This window comes from Cladophialophora carrionii (genome assembly GCF_000365165.1).
Source record: "Cladophialophora carrionii CBS 160.54 unplaced genomic scaffold supercont1.13, whole genome shotgun sequence".
Lineage (NCBI taxonomy): Eukaryota > Fungi > Ascomycota > Eurotiomycetes > Chaetothyriales > Herpotrichiellaceae > Cladophialophora > Cladophialophora carrionii.
In genome coordinates, this window is record NW_008481820.1 from 434,767 (window position 1) to 451,050 (window position 16,284).

General features: G+C 53.9%; 1 protein-coding gene across 1 annotated transcript; it reads left to right on the forward strand.

Annotated features, from left to right (window-relative positions):
* Window positions 1-13,988: 13,988 nt before the first annotated feature.
* G647_10295 (uncharacterized protein) lies at window positions 13,989-15,872 on the forward strand (the record flags this gene model as incomplete). The annotated part of the gene is made up of 1 exon (XM_008726286.1): window positions 13,989-15,872. One exon carries the CDS (start codon window positions 13,989-13,991, stop codon window positions 15,870-15,872), a length of 1,884 nt encoding a protein of 627 aa, XP_008724508.1.
* Window positions 15,873-16,284: the final 412 nt, after the last annotated feature.

The window sequence follows — 16,284 nt, forward strand, 5'->3', positions numbered from 1 at the left end:
GCCTAGAGCCTCTGACGCTCAAAGACCCGTGATTGCGAAACGACCATGCCACCCAATACAGCTGCAGCTAGCGACCACCAGACGACACCATCAAATTCCTTCCAGAGCTCAAGATGCGACTGCACGTTCTATAACGTTCATCCACGAGCATCGGTCGAAGCCTTCCTAAGCAGATCAGCAGCAGCCAACGACGATAGACAAGCTCAGAAGCGACTAAGGCATCACATTCTTTCACCTCTTCCGACCAAGTTCATGCTTCCCACCAGTACGAACAAGTCGGAGCCAGGTGTTGGTCTCTTGTCAATCTCGACGGGGATGCCGTTCGAGGCACAAATAAATTCGAGACCTACCGCCTCAGTTTCCCACGGAGCTCCATGCCTGCTCAAGCCAATTCTCCCCCGATTCTGAGCTACCTCTACCTCTGTGCAGAATATCAAGCGTTAGACCTATGTTGGCGCCCGAGAATCACTCCATCGGACGAACCACAGCTCAATTGGCTGATGCTTCCTCATCACCAAATACTGCTTACACCCTATCGCCAATGAGTGCTGCGAGTCCGTCACACAACAAGAAAGCTATCAATTCCAGAAAATGTCCTCGAATTCACCACGCTCTCCGGGATGCCCTTCATCCGATCCATTCGTTTCAGGATCGGCGATGTCTGTGGCCGCAGACAAGTTTCACATTCCTACTAGTGAACCCCCTGAGCATATTGGCGCCGCTATCGATCGGACCGTTGACGCCAACATCTCCAAAAGGACCAAGCCAACTATCTCCTGATGGTTACGTGGTGGCAGCAGCAGCATCGGGCGCATGGTCGAGCTTCAAAACGTCAAAGCCCGCTCTGGCGAGGGATGACTTTTGTTGCACTTTATGCAGCGATGTGCGAATGGTTGTGTATAAACACATGCTGTATATCTGGCGTGGCTGGTGCTGTTCCCACGGATTCGGAAGCTCTTATATGCGTCCAAAACTGCAATCTGCAATGCACAAGACGGTCATCCAGATGCTGTTCTGGCGGCGTTTCCGAACATTGGTCACGAGGCTGTATACCCCTCTACAAGGCTGTGTACCCCACTACGAGGCTGTGTACCCCACGACAAGGCTGTTACCCCGCTATACGTCTGCACCCCACCGCCACAAGCGCAAATCATCCCCACGAGGCTGTATCACTTCCGCACAAGGCTGCATGTCGGCGCTACGGCCGTCGCCACGATGGTATCTACCGTCGCTACTAGACTGTCTACCGTCTTCACGAGGCTGTATGTCATTCTCACGATACTATATACTATCTCCCCGAGGCTGCCTACCTTCGCCACCGCCACGATGCTGTCTACCATCTCAATAAGGCCACATGCCATCCTTTTGAGACAACATGCACTCGCCACAGGGCTAGCTCTTTGAGATAGCTGTTTCCACACCGGTAGGCGTCGGGTTCGGCCCGGCGATGGCGCCGGAGAGATATGTGAACTGTCATCTCTTGGTGCCTTTTTCAAAAGCCTCGTCGGTTTCCTCTGCCTTACCCTCATGTCTCTAGGCCTCAGAAATCTCAGTCTCCCTCAACAGGCGGTCCGGCGGGAGGAGCTTGGACCGGTGATTGAACAGCAGCAGCATTTCAGTCCGAGCTCCATAGCCGGTGTCGAGCAACTAGAGGTTGATTAATACCTCCGCGCAAGCCGCCGCAGTCGTGCGTCAGCCAGCATATGACCCCCGAATCTCCGACCACTCTTGGCCCGACCTCAACCCAGTCAATGATCTGCAGGAATCGAGCACGATGCCTCCTACTGTATGGTTTGTGCCTGGGAAAGTTGGAGACCGCTACTCTATCAAGATCCAGTGTCCTTTTACAGTAGGCCTTCTCCTCTGCGAATATTGCTAGAGCATATCAACGGCGAGCTCAGAGTGTCGTCCGGCTCCGATCCGATTCCCGTCAACTTCTGCCCTATTTCTCTAATCTTCTCTGACCATCCGATCAAGCTTGGCACAAACACGGCAGCTTGTAGCTCCTGCCAGCCCTTGGCCTCACTCAACTCGACATGCACTACTACTTTGTCCCAAGATCTCCAAATGCCACGGCGTAAGCGTGCCTCCGATGGCTCTAGATCGGAATGGTACGGCACCAGCACGACAAGCCGCTTGAAGCAATGCTAATCCCAGTACGCTCTCTGCGCGCCTTGGATGTCGCTCTGCCTTTATCGCTACGCGCGCTTGGATATAGCCCTCTCTTTATCGATGTCGAGGGTAAGGCACCCTTAACCGGCAAACGAATCTCCGAGGCAGAAAACTAAGCTGCGGTCCGTGAACTCAACACATAGACGGAACTAGATGCTCCTAACTCGTAAGTGAAGCAACAAGAAGCTCAAGAAGCTCCGCTGCTCCGCACAGAGCTATGATCGCCGACCCGCCGCCCGTTCTCGCCGACGCTACGCAAGGCCACGTCCACGAGCTCTGGTTTCATAAGCCCGTTTTTGAAACAGGTATATGCGTGTTCGAATCGACGCATTAGGGCAGTCCCTCACCGTTACGCCGTCCGTAGCTGACTAAGTAGGTCAGTCACCGGCCGGTCTTGGACAGAATCACGACCATGCTTTCTACGGACCCTGCTTGGCATCACGGTTTGCGTTACCAGATAGGTAGGTGGGTGCAGACAGCTGTGTGCGGGGATCTTGTATCAGTTGGAAACGGAGCACGAGAAGGCCGACACCGACACGCTCCTCTCGTTCTCACGCCATGCATTGGAAGCCGCCACAATATCGCCATGTCGCCCAGTGACCAGGCTTGAAATCACACCGTATGCAGTGTGCTTGCCGCTGAGGTATTCCGCGCTATTCTTCGGGAATTAGAAGCAACTGTACGGCCAACGACCAGGAAGTATTCCCTATGATCAAACTTCTGATGCCCTAGTGCTTACTCCTACAATATTCATGGTAATGCATTGCTCGTGTTGCACATCTCGACATTGAAGCTGGCCGTTAATCAGGTGGGCTCCTCAGGAGGATCTTCCAATATGATGTAGGTGGATTTCTTGTGTTTGTACCAGACCATGGTGTCGTTGGTGTTGTCTCCTTACTACGGACCTGCAGGACTTGGGTGGATCGTCTCGTGGGTGCTGTGTCGCATGGAGCAGACTGCCCTCCATCGTTAACACACACGGCGTTGGTCCCAGCTCGTGTACTACTCGTGGCAGCGTTCTTGCCTTTGAGCTTTGCTTATGACCACGCTCAACAGCATGATTGCGCTCAAGAACATCAGCTCATGGGATGACACGATGTGGTGTACACTCACCGTCGTGCATGTGCATAGATATATTCATTTGCCCAACTTTATCACCTCTAAATTGGCCTCACACGACATCAGCACGAAGACAATAGGAATACGAGGATACCAAAGTTTATACCAGACGGACACACCGTTGGTCATGCAAGACGTCACTACAGGTTATATCAGCCGGACGCACCGATAATCATAAAAGACGAGGACACTGACGATTCTAATATCCTAGTCCAAGGACAGGCCTCGGACACCGAATCCGTCGCCCACCAAGGACGGACAGACGCTAAAGAGAATGCCGCATTCAAGGCACCGGCGGTAAGAGTCGACGGCCGCGGTGGCGACGAGCTGCGTGACATGACGCAAAGGATCAACGCCGAGACGAACATACAGAGATCAGAACCAGAAGGGCCAGCAACTGAAGCTTCGAGACGAGCATGTCGGTCGGAGTTGATGTCGGAGAGGAGACAAGACGAGACGACCAACGAACGGGCCGAAGAGCATAGAGACGTGAGAGACGACGACACCGGCCGGGGGATTGGGATCCACGGGCACAGCTTAGTACATACTGGGTATATGATGTCGTTGAAGCGTAAGCTCTGCCCTCTTGAGTATGTACATCACTGCACTCACTCCAGGGGGTACGAATCTACTCGGTTTCAAAAGGATCCCTCCCGCCGATGTCCCCACTTTGTCGCTCCCAAGCACACGGTTGTACCGGCTTCAATGGCCATTCTGATCGTTGAATCCACTACCTCGACTCCATGGGAAAAACCCTCCGCGACGACTCTCTAGCAGCCGTCGCCTGTAAAGAGAGAAGCATGCCCGGCGGCAGAATGAACATGGTAGCCAGCCTGGATGCCAGCTAGCACCAGTTCAGGAGAGATGAAGGAGACGACGACAGCATTCAAGCACGATCACGGGCCTTATGACCAGGAGAAGCATTGCGGCCTACGGCGCAGCGAGGGAGATACGATAGGGAGCGAGTGATGCTCTTCACCATCCCAATGCAGCACTTGCTCTCCCGCTGGAGTTCAATCTCGGCCATCGTCGATGTCCTTTGCTGTCCTGATCGTTCTCAAGGCTGTGGGCTCGAACCAACAACGTGTCGTTCCATTGCCAACATGAGAAAGTATTCGACTCACGTACACAAACAGGCTGCTGGGAATATGAATCGCTGAGTGTGAAGCCGTTGATATGCAACCCCTACAGCGACTTCATGATGGAGTAGCTAGGCTACAGACTTGTCAGCCACCGCCTGATCCTCCCCGATGTCCTCCCAGTGTCCTCCCAGTGTCCTCAAGTGTGTATGATCCCAGTGTGTATGAACCCCAGTGTGTATGAACCCCAGTGTGTATGAACCCCAGTGTGTATGAACCCCAGTATGTGTTAGCCCATTGTGTACCAGCTCTTGACCATGTTCCAAGCTCTTGACAATATGGCCATCTCTTTGATATTGTCCCTGTCTCATTTACAGTATCCCAGTTCCCCGATGAGTATACGGCCAGTGTTACTGGCATCGCTGATGATGCTGGTGTCCGTATCGGTATTGAATAGGACACTCGTGGGAACACTGTCATAACGCCTGAAACACCCCTTCAACGTCACATCTCTCTACCACTACCACAGGGCTGCATCAGCCTATACGAAAATGCCAGCCATGTGCAGCGCCATGGTTACCTAACGGTTCGCGAGGTAGCTCAAGAGAGGAACACACAAGACAATTGGAGATACTCAAAACAGCACAATGGAACCCCCGTTCGTCTTGTGCGTTACAAATATGTACACCGACGTGCTCAATATGTGGCGAGACGATGCTTCTGTGATCAAGCAGGACAGCCCACACCTCTCCATATGACACCTTGTACAGAGCTGCTCGAACTGAAAGTATAGCCCGAGGAAACAAAAAGGCGAGTCAACAGTCGAGCAGCTTTGCGAAGAGGTCATATCAAGCTCCATATCTTGTCTGTCTTGTCTGTGAGAGAACAACGAGGCACCATGAACAAGGAAGACAGACAATTTGTACTTCTTTACATGGCGCCTTTCGCCAAAGCTGCTTGAGCTGAAAGTATAGCCCGAGGGGTAAAAGAGGCGAGTCGACAATTAAGCAGCTCTGTGAAAGAGGCTATATAAAGAGGTATGAATTGTCTGTCTTGCTTGTGCGAAGACAACGAGGCCCCTATAAATCAGCGAGAGAAGCTATACCTCTTCATATGGCACCTCTCACGAAAGCTGCTCGAACCGAAAGTATAGCCCGAGTAAGTAAAAAGGCGAGTTATCAGTCGAGCAGCTTTGCAAGAGATGTCATATGACGAAGTATGGATTGTCTTGCGTATTCACAGGAGCCTCGGGGGTCTTGCCACATATAAGCACGTCAATATGCATATTTGCAATGCACAAGGCAGCCGGGTGATCGATAGTGCCGTTCTGCGGTATATCTGACTGTCTTGTCCGTCACTCTCTTGAGCCACCTCTTGAACTGGGAGGCCACGATGGGTTTGCAGGCCTGGCTTTCTGGTGCGGGCCGAAGCAGTCCTGTGGCAATGGTGGTAAGACATGAGGTCTAAGAGACGTCGAAGGCGTCATTCGAGCGTTTCAACGAGACCCTGTACCAGTTAGTACCTGACGATGTATGAGCTCAGCCGAAGCTGGACAGGCAGGCAAACAGTACCTGATGAGAAGTAGTTCAAGAACGAGCTTAACGTGGAGGTTTGCCAGCTCTGAATGGTGGGGAGGCTAAGAGGAGGAGGAGGAGCTTGAGGAGTTGGTGGACAGCTTCGAATAGGAGGGAGGCTACAGGAGGAGCTTGGGGAGGTGGTGGCCAATTCCAATGGCAGAGAGACTTGGAGGAGGGACTCAACGAGTATGTGGACAGTCTCGAATGGGAGGGAGGCCAAAGAGATGAAGCTTCATAGCCTCGAATGGTAGCTCAAGGATGTGTAAGAGAAGACGATTGGCAAGGAGTGGACTGCCTCGAGTATTAGCTCAACACTCAGAGAAGGAGCAGGACGAGGAGTCTGCTACCTTTCGAATAGTAGCCCCCAGGACGTGTAAGAGCAGGAGCCTGGTAGGGAGGTGGACAGCGTCGAACAGCGACTTGAGGAATGCTGAGAACGTTAGAAGTCACACTCAATTGAACTCCAAGAGATCAGGCTGGAGGAACATACTGAAGAAAAAGAAGTGCTGGAGATAGAGAACGGCACCACCAGAGGCAGAAAAGGGACACGGCGTGCCCAGGCTTGGGTATGTAGAGCCAGCGTGCTTGAAGGCAGATGTGGTGGAGAGGAAGTGCTGCAGATGAACAAGTGATATAGAAGTCGAGGGATCAGGGCAAATTCAAGCAGGCACACACGCCAAGGCCCATCCTCAGCTACAGTATTCAGTACCTGACGAAACGAGCACTAGTACCAGCTCCAGCACTAGCTTTATTCATGGCTGTGGTAATACCACCACTAGTAGCAGAAGCAGCACCCGTAGCACCACTAGTAGCGGCAGCAGCGCCAGTGGCAGCACTCGTGGCAGCACTCGTGGCAAGCACTAGTGGCAGAAGCACCACCGGTAGCGGTATCAGCACCACTGGTATGCATAATTCCCTGGTGAAGCGTTAGGAGCAGCAGTAGTTGAAGGGGTAGCAACAGCAATAGGACCAGTAGTTGGAGCAACAGTCGGAGCACCACGACCAGCAGCATCACGACCAGCGGCAGGACCAGTAGAACCAGCAATAGCACCATGAAACCAGCACCAGCAGGACGTGCCCTGAGACGAGCAGCATCAACAACACTAGCGACAGCAGCACCAGCATCAGCATCAACACCAGTACTAGTAGACCCGGCACCGGCTGCGGCGGGACCAGCAGCAGCACGATCAGAATCAGGGGTACTAGAAGCATAAGAACTGTACGCCACTGCAGCAGTACCTTCGTTTCTGTGAATGTAGAGACATTTGTCGTTGTGAGATGATGTGCCCCGTGGCTGAGCAGAGGTAGGTGCAGGCATGGACGAATGCTTCGTGCGCTTCGGGATCAAGCTCGTAGAAGCGAGAGCGACGATGAGGACAGCACCTAGCGAGGATGGCGACAGGGATAGCAACGAGCATGAATGGCGACCGACGAGGGACCTGATAGAGACAGCGGCAAATATGGATGGAGACCAGCGTGGACGACGACACTACCGGTGACGAGACGCGGCTTTGTTTTATGCGTCAACGCCATCAGAATCGAGCAACACCATCACAACACCAACAGAGACAAGACAGGCTCTTGTCATTCTTTGTGCATAGACACCAAGCTAGATCGACACCCTCTTAATCACAGTAACTAGTCACTGCGACACCAGGTCGGGAACATGAGCATGCGAGATGAAAAGCACCTTCAACAGGCTTGTGATAAGACCACAACATAATGGTGATGTGACTTGGACCCACAGGGTTCACTGCTCAGCACCAGTTGAAACTGTCCGGCTATGACCGGCAGGGCGGCAATAGGCCACAGGACCAGTGGAAATATGCCAACGCCAAGTCACCTTGACGGGACCGCGCGTCAGCACTTGATCGGATTGGACGCGTCGTCCGTCGAGCTGGGGACGCGGTGCATAGGTACGGTGGGCAATCGTGGTGGGCGACGACATGCTCTATCGATATCGACGCACAGGATCTGGCTCCACCGGTGAAAGCAGCTTGCTGTCACAGCATCAGTACCGGGGCGATCGGCTCAACTGGAGTACGCACGGAGCCAAGAGACCAGGTGAGATCGTCACGGATCCCCACGCAAAGCTTCTGGTCTCTGATATGCAATCGGATTCCGCAAGCTTGGACAATTGCTCAAGATGGCAACCATTGAGAAGACGCAGGAGCACAGAGGTGGACAGCTTGAAGAGGGTAGGTTGGGGAGCGCAGTTGAGACTGCGCAGTTTCAACAGCGCACTTTTGGTAGCGCAGGTTGGTCGGCGCAGGCAGACCGCCATGAGGACAGCCAGCAGACAACTGCCAGCCGATGGCGTGATCTCCCTCTCTGTCGTAGCAGTGTTCCTACCATAGACTCTCCGCCGCAGGCACGTTCGGATGGGTTTCTTGGTGCACAAGCCCTATCATGGAGTGAGTTGCTTGCCACACGGTTCAGGGGCTTCGCGTAGAAATGTCGCTTCGCATCCCGGCTTTTTGAACCTTCTCGCCTGTGGTGCCATTCAATGCGATGCCTGCTGGTTGAAGCCCATGCCAATGAACAACGTCCAGTGCACGTAAATCCCGATGGCGAGGATAGCCCTGTGCGACCTAGATGTCCTGGCATTGTGTGCCATTGCCAGCACAGCTGTCCTGCCCCTTGTCCTGCCACCGTCTGCGCCGTCATTCTGGAACTCCAGCGTAGTCCACTCCCAAGGTCCTGGACATAGCTTCGCATTTGGCGTGTATTTGTTGACTGCTGCCATTGTACTAGAAAGGAGGGTCTTTGCTGCTCTAACTTATGCTTGGTCTCTGCTGCTTCGCCTCATTCCTTGGTCTCATACCACATTTGGACTTCCCATTGCTTGCATCTCGACTGTATTTCCCGTCCCGGCGCGATTGGCCCATTCATATGCTCTGGGTGGCAGACGATCTGGTCGTTGTTGGCGTCGTGTGTCCTACGCAGAACAATACATCAGGTCATGTCGCTCGGGAGCGAGTAGGAGGAGAGGCTCCTTGCGCAGTTGAAACTGATCCGCCTGTTTGCTAGAGTCATGCCTCCTTCATTCACATAGGGCTCACTCCGTGCTAGAAGATGAGGCTCGAAATCGGCTGCGACCATGAGTTTCACCGAGCCCGAGGATCTTAGCTGCATGCCAAGCACAGACTGGGGCTCGACGACCGCACAATGATTGTACATGTATGGATTTTAAAAGTTATGGAGGTCCGTTGGTATCGATGCTAGAGACGGTGTCGATATGAGTACGAGAGCCCGTGATGGGTGCCTGCTCGATCAGGAGGTATCGAGGTCTGGTGTAGGGTTGTTGACGAGCGCTTCATTCTTGCCTTGTGATGCTCAGTTCTAGTATTCCCCGGGTGGTGGGGTCCAGGCATCCTTTCACACTATTACAGCCAACACCTTCACGTTGGTAAAGTGTGGGTAGTCACGCTCTTCGTGTCGCTTCCACCACCGCCTCCAGAGGACCCACCTCGGACCTCGACGGCTTCTCTTTGCTCTTGAGCCATGCGGTATCCTTCCTGTGCGCCGAAACCATTCGGCGTTGTGATCACCAGGTCGTTTCTTCCACAACTCGGAAAGCTCGAGCGGCAGCACCGCCAAGAGGTGGACTGACTCGGTCACCACGCTGAAGTGGGCACGCAAGTTCACAACCGCGAATTTGGGATTGAAACCACACACGGCCGTCGCCGGGAGATGTAGGATATGCTTTCAGAGCCACGGGCACATACATCGCTGACTATACCTCTATCGAGCCCAGAGCACGCCAGCTCGATGCCGGTCGTTGTTGGACCGAGCCGCATGGAAACCAACGACGGAGCTCGAGGTCCCTCGTGGATGAACCGAGTCAAACCAGAAGAAACGCGAAGCTCGATGAGCGTCGCCGTTCAACCAAGCACGAGGCTGGGTGACTGGTTGACTGTGGCTATGTCATCATCGCAACAGCGCGCTGCCGGTGTCGACATCCGCCTCAACGAGCCTACACCCAAGGCCAACACAACTTGCTCAGCTTTGTTATGCGTGCGCAAACCATAGCCCGCAAGAGGCGGCCACGGTATAACGGCATTGCACAAGAGGTCAACACCTTGCGTGTTGCAATATCAAGGCAACTTGACACGCAAATCCGAGTACAGGAATGCCTCGATGAATAGGGGCAGGGCAGAATGGAATTTCAGACAGGCACTCAGACAGGCAGGCAGATACGCCGTTCAGCCATCTAGATCTGCCCTCAGCCTCTGTTGTGAGGCGCCTGAACTGCTCAAAGAGGTAATAGTCTGTGCTTTGCCATGCCTGCGTCCGTTGCAGGGAAGCGTCATGACGATGCTGTGCCCCAACTTGGTCTGCAATAGGCCATGATGTCGCCGCTGCCAAGGATATCCCATCTCGGTCCGCGTGTAGCGCGCGACTCGCATCTGCTGTGACCGTGAGCTAACCGCAGCCCTGGCAGCAAACGGTCCTCCGCATTTCCGGTCCAGAAACTGCGTCTGCTCTTGCCCGGGTCGCATCGGAAGCCGACCGAGACTGCCCAGAAGAGAGAGGTTGAAAATGCTGCGGCTAAAGCATAGCGCTCACGTGGAGCGACGAGGCGAGTGGCAGGGCGAGGAATCCGAAGATTGTGAGATGGGACACTTAAGCCGAGGAGAGCAGCTGCGTCGTGTTCGATAAGCCCAAGAGTACCAGGTGATACTAGATGAGATCAACGGCATTGGCTCATGAAAACGTGTCCTCGTCTCGGGCATCACTGGGTTGGCCGACTCACAAGATCCAACGAGAGACCATGATGGAGCGCAGACTGGGCTCGAATCCACCAGGTCTCAGCGTGTCATTTCTCGCCATCAGCATCACCCTAGAGCATTTTGACTCTGCACGAGCTTGAACTCTGCGCAAGCTTGAACCCTGCACCGGGATTGCTAGCCACGACACCTCTGGTTGAGCAGCCCGAAGCTAGCATTTGCTTGATCCTTCACAACACGTTTGACATAGGCCTCTTCTTCTTGAACGACTATGAACCATTCGTCGAATATTCATAGAGGGACAAGCTCTGGGGTATGATGCCGCTTTTACTGTATGCGTAGTCGCTGGAAATGTATGCCACGGCTTGCGGCCCTCATCCGTGGTCCAGAAGGACTTGGAACGAGGCATCTTCCTGACAGTAAGGTTGACACAGCCGCACCTCGGCACGAGAGAGATGCACGTTTTGCAACTGGCCACGTCGGTCGTGGGTGGCACTGGCGCTTTCTGTGGCTACCATCTGGCTAGGTCTGACGTAGCGTAGATAGAAGTGAAGAACTGACCTTGGAGATATTATCGCCTGATCGATGAGTTCGACGTCGGACAAACCAAGCCTTTAGCGTTGCACTTTCATGTTTATTGGCGGTATGGCTTGGCGGGAAACAAGAGTCCAGAGCACCCAGCCGCCAGACGGAAGGTCAGAGGATGTCCACTACGCGTCGTCGTCATTGAAGCTCGCGCCACAACCCGAAACGCCAGTTTCCTTCGGTCACACGTCGAGCTTCTGCTTGAACCGCGACAGCTATGGGGTCGAGATAGATGAGCAAGGCGAGAATTGAGAAGGAGCTCCGTGGAATTCTGAAGGTCCGACGGAGTATTGAACTGGGCGTTTCGGAGGAGTAGCGCTAAAACAGCCAATGCACACCTGACAATCTTGCTCCGAAGGTTTGGCTGATTCGCGTGAGAAGTCTGGAAATTTGAAATTCCTTTGGCAGCGTGCCAAAATGGATGGCCTTGACAATACAGGCGTTGGAGCACTCCAAAGCCAGAGACTGACGGTGGTCGCCCTATCAATCGATGGGAGGTGTTTCATGGAGGTGATGCCCGGAACATTGTTGTCAGCAGCGGATCGCAGAGCATGTTGAACGAGATCTTTTCCCATCGTATCATAGACATGGAAGGACACGGCGCTAGCATCCACGGGGCACAATTCGAAACCGTCCAGAAAGGCGGCCTAGTCACATTCTGGTGCTGCCTTGTCCGAGTCGTGAGTTGCCACCCACTTCGAGTGCAGCGTCAGCCCACGCGTACAGATTTGGTGGGGAACTCACATCATCCCGTGGAACTCTCTCTTGGGATCGAGATTTCCTGCGGTTGATGACGCTTCGAAAAGTGATTGTCACAACCAGGCTGGGCACCACCGGCAAGGTGTTTGGAAGGGCTGCTGAGATAGTGTCGGAAAGATGGTCTCGAAGAGCGTCCGGAAGAGCATTTGAGATGGCACGTACGATATTGTCTGGGCGTTCAAAACCGCTTCTGATCCGGGCGACGTTTCGCCTCGCGCGGCTCGTCACTGAGTACGTGCAAGCACTTAAAGCAGGATCTCAAGCATCAACTTCTGGAGCTTGCTTCTGGCCACTAGCTCCGTCGACGCGCCGCTAGAGTTCCGCTCGACATAGTGGATAGCTACCGTACAATCATCATCTCGACTGTGCCTGGAGTGATTTCAAGACCATCGTCGTTTGAGGGAGTAGTGTCAGCGTTGGGTCGATAGGATCGATTGCGGCAACAGGTAATGTGATCGAAAAGCTCCATGACTTGCACCAATATTATCAATAGGTGTTGCAATAGTCCCAAGCAGCTTCTTGAACCGGTCCAAATTCTGATCGACGTCTGGTATAGTCACGGCGAGATGATACATCTTGACCTTGAAGAGTTTTGGGGGATCGAGCGCTGTGACCAGTTCATATCGACGAGTCTCTGTATGGCCACGACGGTGTGTTTGTGCCTACGGAACCGGAAAAACTCATCGGAGTAATACCGACGCGTGCACCGGGCGCGGATAGACTCGTCGGAAGAGTCCAACTAACCGAATCGGAACTCACATACTAGGAGTCGTACTCGTTACTCCGTACAGTAACATACGTTGCTCCTACGCGACCGTGCGGCGCGCGCCATGATTGATCTCACCTGCCTAGAACAACTGTATAACAAGTGCTCATGCGTTTCAAAGCGGCCCGGACTCTGTGTCGTTGCTATTTTGTTGCTTGGGTTTCGGGCGAGTTGTGTGGACGGAACGCAGCGGCAAGACGACACGAGGCTAGGGGATGCTAATGCAGGGCGGCAGAACCACTTTGGTGTGGAGATGCGGCGAGCATGGCCCGTGTGTGCGGGGCTTCTGCACGTGTGCGGTGTAGCCGTCATACATTGAGTCACGTGCTTGTCAAGGACCCTCCCTTCAGCTACTAGAACTCGGCCTCGCCCCGATCTCCTCCACTTGGCCTTTTCACCTTCCCCATCGCCCAGTTATCCTTGTTAAAGTTACCGAATCCTCCTGCTATCCACTTCTCACTCGGCAATCGACGCTAATTCCTACTGGTCGCCCACTTGTTCCGACTAGCACAATAAATTTGCGAGTCCTTACTGGCCACTAGCTGGCTATGCTACCGTCTGAGCCTCACCACCATCCTCCTCACTACCACTTTTCCTCACCACCACTTGTCCTCCCCACCACTTGTCCTTAGCCGCGATTACTGCCACTTCTCCTCCTAAGCCATTCATCCCCACCCGCCACTCATGCCAGTCACAGATCATCCCCATTAGCGCCTTATGCCCATCCACTGTTCACTCCATCAGAGCACGTATAGGCCCCCTGCCCACGACCTCATTTCTTACGATGGGCGTGAAACGAGGTCGCTGTTCGTTCCCAACGTGTGTATACACACCTAAAAACGACAAACGACATCGACACATCAAAGACTCACCTCATTTCGAGTGCTTGAACTGTGACAGAGTGGCACCTGCCTATCTTCAGGCCTCTCATGTCCTAGCAACTCAAAGCGAGGAGTTCACCTCGGGCCATCGGTTCAGCAAGACGCCCGTTCAGGAACCACAGGCACCTCAGTCGACATCCATCGGACCAAAAACACGATGCTGGTGTTCACGATGCCCTTTGCAGAGTCTGAAGAACATTGTCCGTCACAAACGGACGCCACACTATATCTGTGCAGCATGCGACGGAACGTCTGCCGGCGGGAAGGTTTTCGTCGGCGTGGGGTTTGTCAGCAAGCATCAGGATTCCAACCCAGGCCATATGTGCAACCGTATCTTTCCCTCGCAAGACTTCGCCAGACGGGAGGACAAGCAAGCACCAGAGGATCTCCTCCCCACCAGAGCTGGAGCGGTGCCACCAAACAAGCCTGTCTGCCCTCATGATGGATTGAACGATCTCTCTTCTCCGGAACCCGCAGTGCCGGCACCATTGAATGCCGCAACACCCCCTGATAGCATTACCGATCCCGAAGCCGCAGCGCCCCTTGAGAGGGACGCTTCCAATCCTCCTGATGGTTCCCCCGGTCCCGAAGTGGAAGCACCGCTGGAGAGGGACGCGGCCAACCCTCGTGGGAGCGCTCCATGCCCTCTTGGCAAAGGCTGTGCTAACTCTTTACCAGAACGTTCCGTACGACCGGGCTTTGGTGCACGACGCCGCTCTGTATACGCACCTCAGATTGCAGGTTTACTAGCAGAGATGACCGAAGTCGCAGACGAAGTTGAGCTAGATTCCAGCGACGGCCATCGTGTCAGTAACGGCGACAATGCCACCGATAGTGATGGCATCCGATGGAGGCATCTGGCAGACAAATACCGTGACATTACATCAGTAACTGCTCCCGACGCCTTTGCTTCCTGTTGGGTACCAGCGAATTCGACGCTGGGTCCCGGCGACGTTGAGGACGTTGCCGACGCTGAGATGATAGTGATGACATGGACAGAGTTTCTGGATTCGAGGGATCTCATCGCCGAACGCCAAGTTCCCGTTCTGCTTTCTGAAGTTCCAGGCGTCCCGCCCAATCTTACGGTCCCAAGTCTCATCGAGCGACTGGAATTCATGGAGAGAGGCGCCACTATCTGCATCCAAGAGTTCAGTCAATCATTTCCCAGCGCACCCGTTGTTTCGGAAGTTGTCGCACAGTTCAGGCAAGTCATCCAGCAATCTCGGCTCGGTCGCGCGTATCCGCCGATGAACATGCTTAGTATCCGGGGCCATCTGGTGCCTTATGCTGTGCCACCACCTTTTGAGGAGATGCGATATCAGGTGCTCCCATATATGGCTGAGCAACTCCGTCTCGAGGCGCACTCTAAAGCTCGTGGACATCGAGCTGATGTTGGGAAGCAGCCATTCGAGATCAAAATAGGCTCCCGCTCGATCGACCTGCAAGAATGCTTTTCCTTTGTCCTTTTGGCATCACGTGGCTCTTACTCGAATGTTCATGTCGACGTGATCAACGGCACGTGGGTGTCGTGCTTGTGCGGCATCAAAGTGTGGTCATTTGTCCCTTTCCCCACCGACGCTGAGAAAGCCGCTTTCCAAGAACAAGGAGCCCATTGGAAACCCGAACCGGGGCGGCTCAAACATGTTGTCTTGCTTGCGGGAGAAATGTTGATCATGCCCGCCGGCTCGTTGACCATCCATGCACCGCTGACATTGGAGGATTGTCTCATGAAGGGGGGCATGTATATGGATGCTCATCGGATCATCCAGTTCATGGATCACCTGATCTGGATTGCACGCCACCCTCATGTCACTAACGAACCCGTCCAGAGGGAATTAGCGAAAGCCTGGCCGCACCTTGAAGATATCGCAAGGAGGAACCCGGAGTATTTCGGAGAGGACTTCGACCTCGAAGCCTTTAATATGAAGTCACAAGAAGTCAAGATATATTTGGGATGTCGAGAGCCTTGCTTGGGGCGACGGAATCCACGGTGCAGCGCAACTGCATGTTCTTGCCGTTGCGTACAGAGTCACAAACCATCATGTCGATGTCTGTCCTCAAACATTCAGCAATATGGTGACGACGCGACGGGCGAGTGCTTGGCCTTCTGTGCACAGCCCAAATCTCCCAAGGGGAACAAGGAAGCAAATCCACGAAACCGGAGTTCACGCCCTAGTGACGAGGACTCGCCGCGGGTTCCATAATATCAGGGGCCAAGTCCCGCTGACCCGTCACATCTGCGTGGTTTCGCTCGCAGGTATTTCCGATGCCATGGCAAAGGCCACTCCATGATTCGGTGGCTGGTGCGAAACTCGGAGATGCGGACTCATGATAGATTTGCTCGTGATAGTGTTTGTATTTTGGGTCTGAACGTCGGTGTAGTATGGACCGTGGTGACTGCGTTTCAAAAGCGTGTTCGTCTCCTCCGGCGAATCGTGCAGAATTGCCGAGTATGTCGATAGCTTGAAGTCGTCAGTACTGGAACCCACGCGTCGCGTGTGGATCATCGCGAGCTCGTCTTCATGGTCTTAACTGATAATGCGGGTCGCGGCTGGCAGAGGGCTGGACCTCTCGAGTCGTCGCCCTCTACTCCCGTGACGGACGATGAGGGTGATC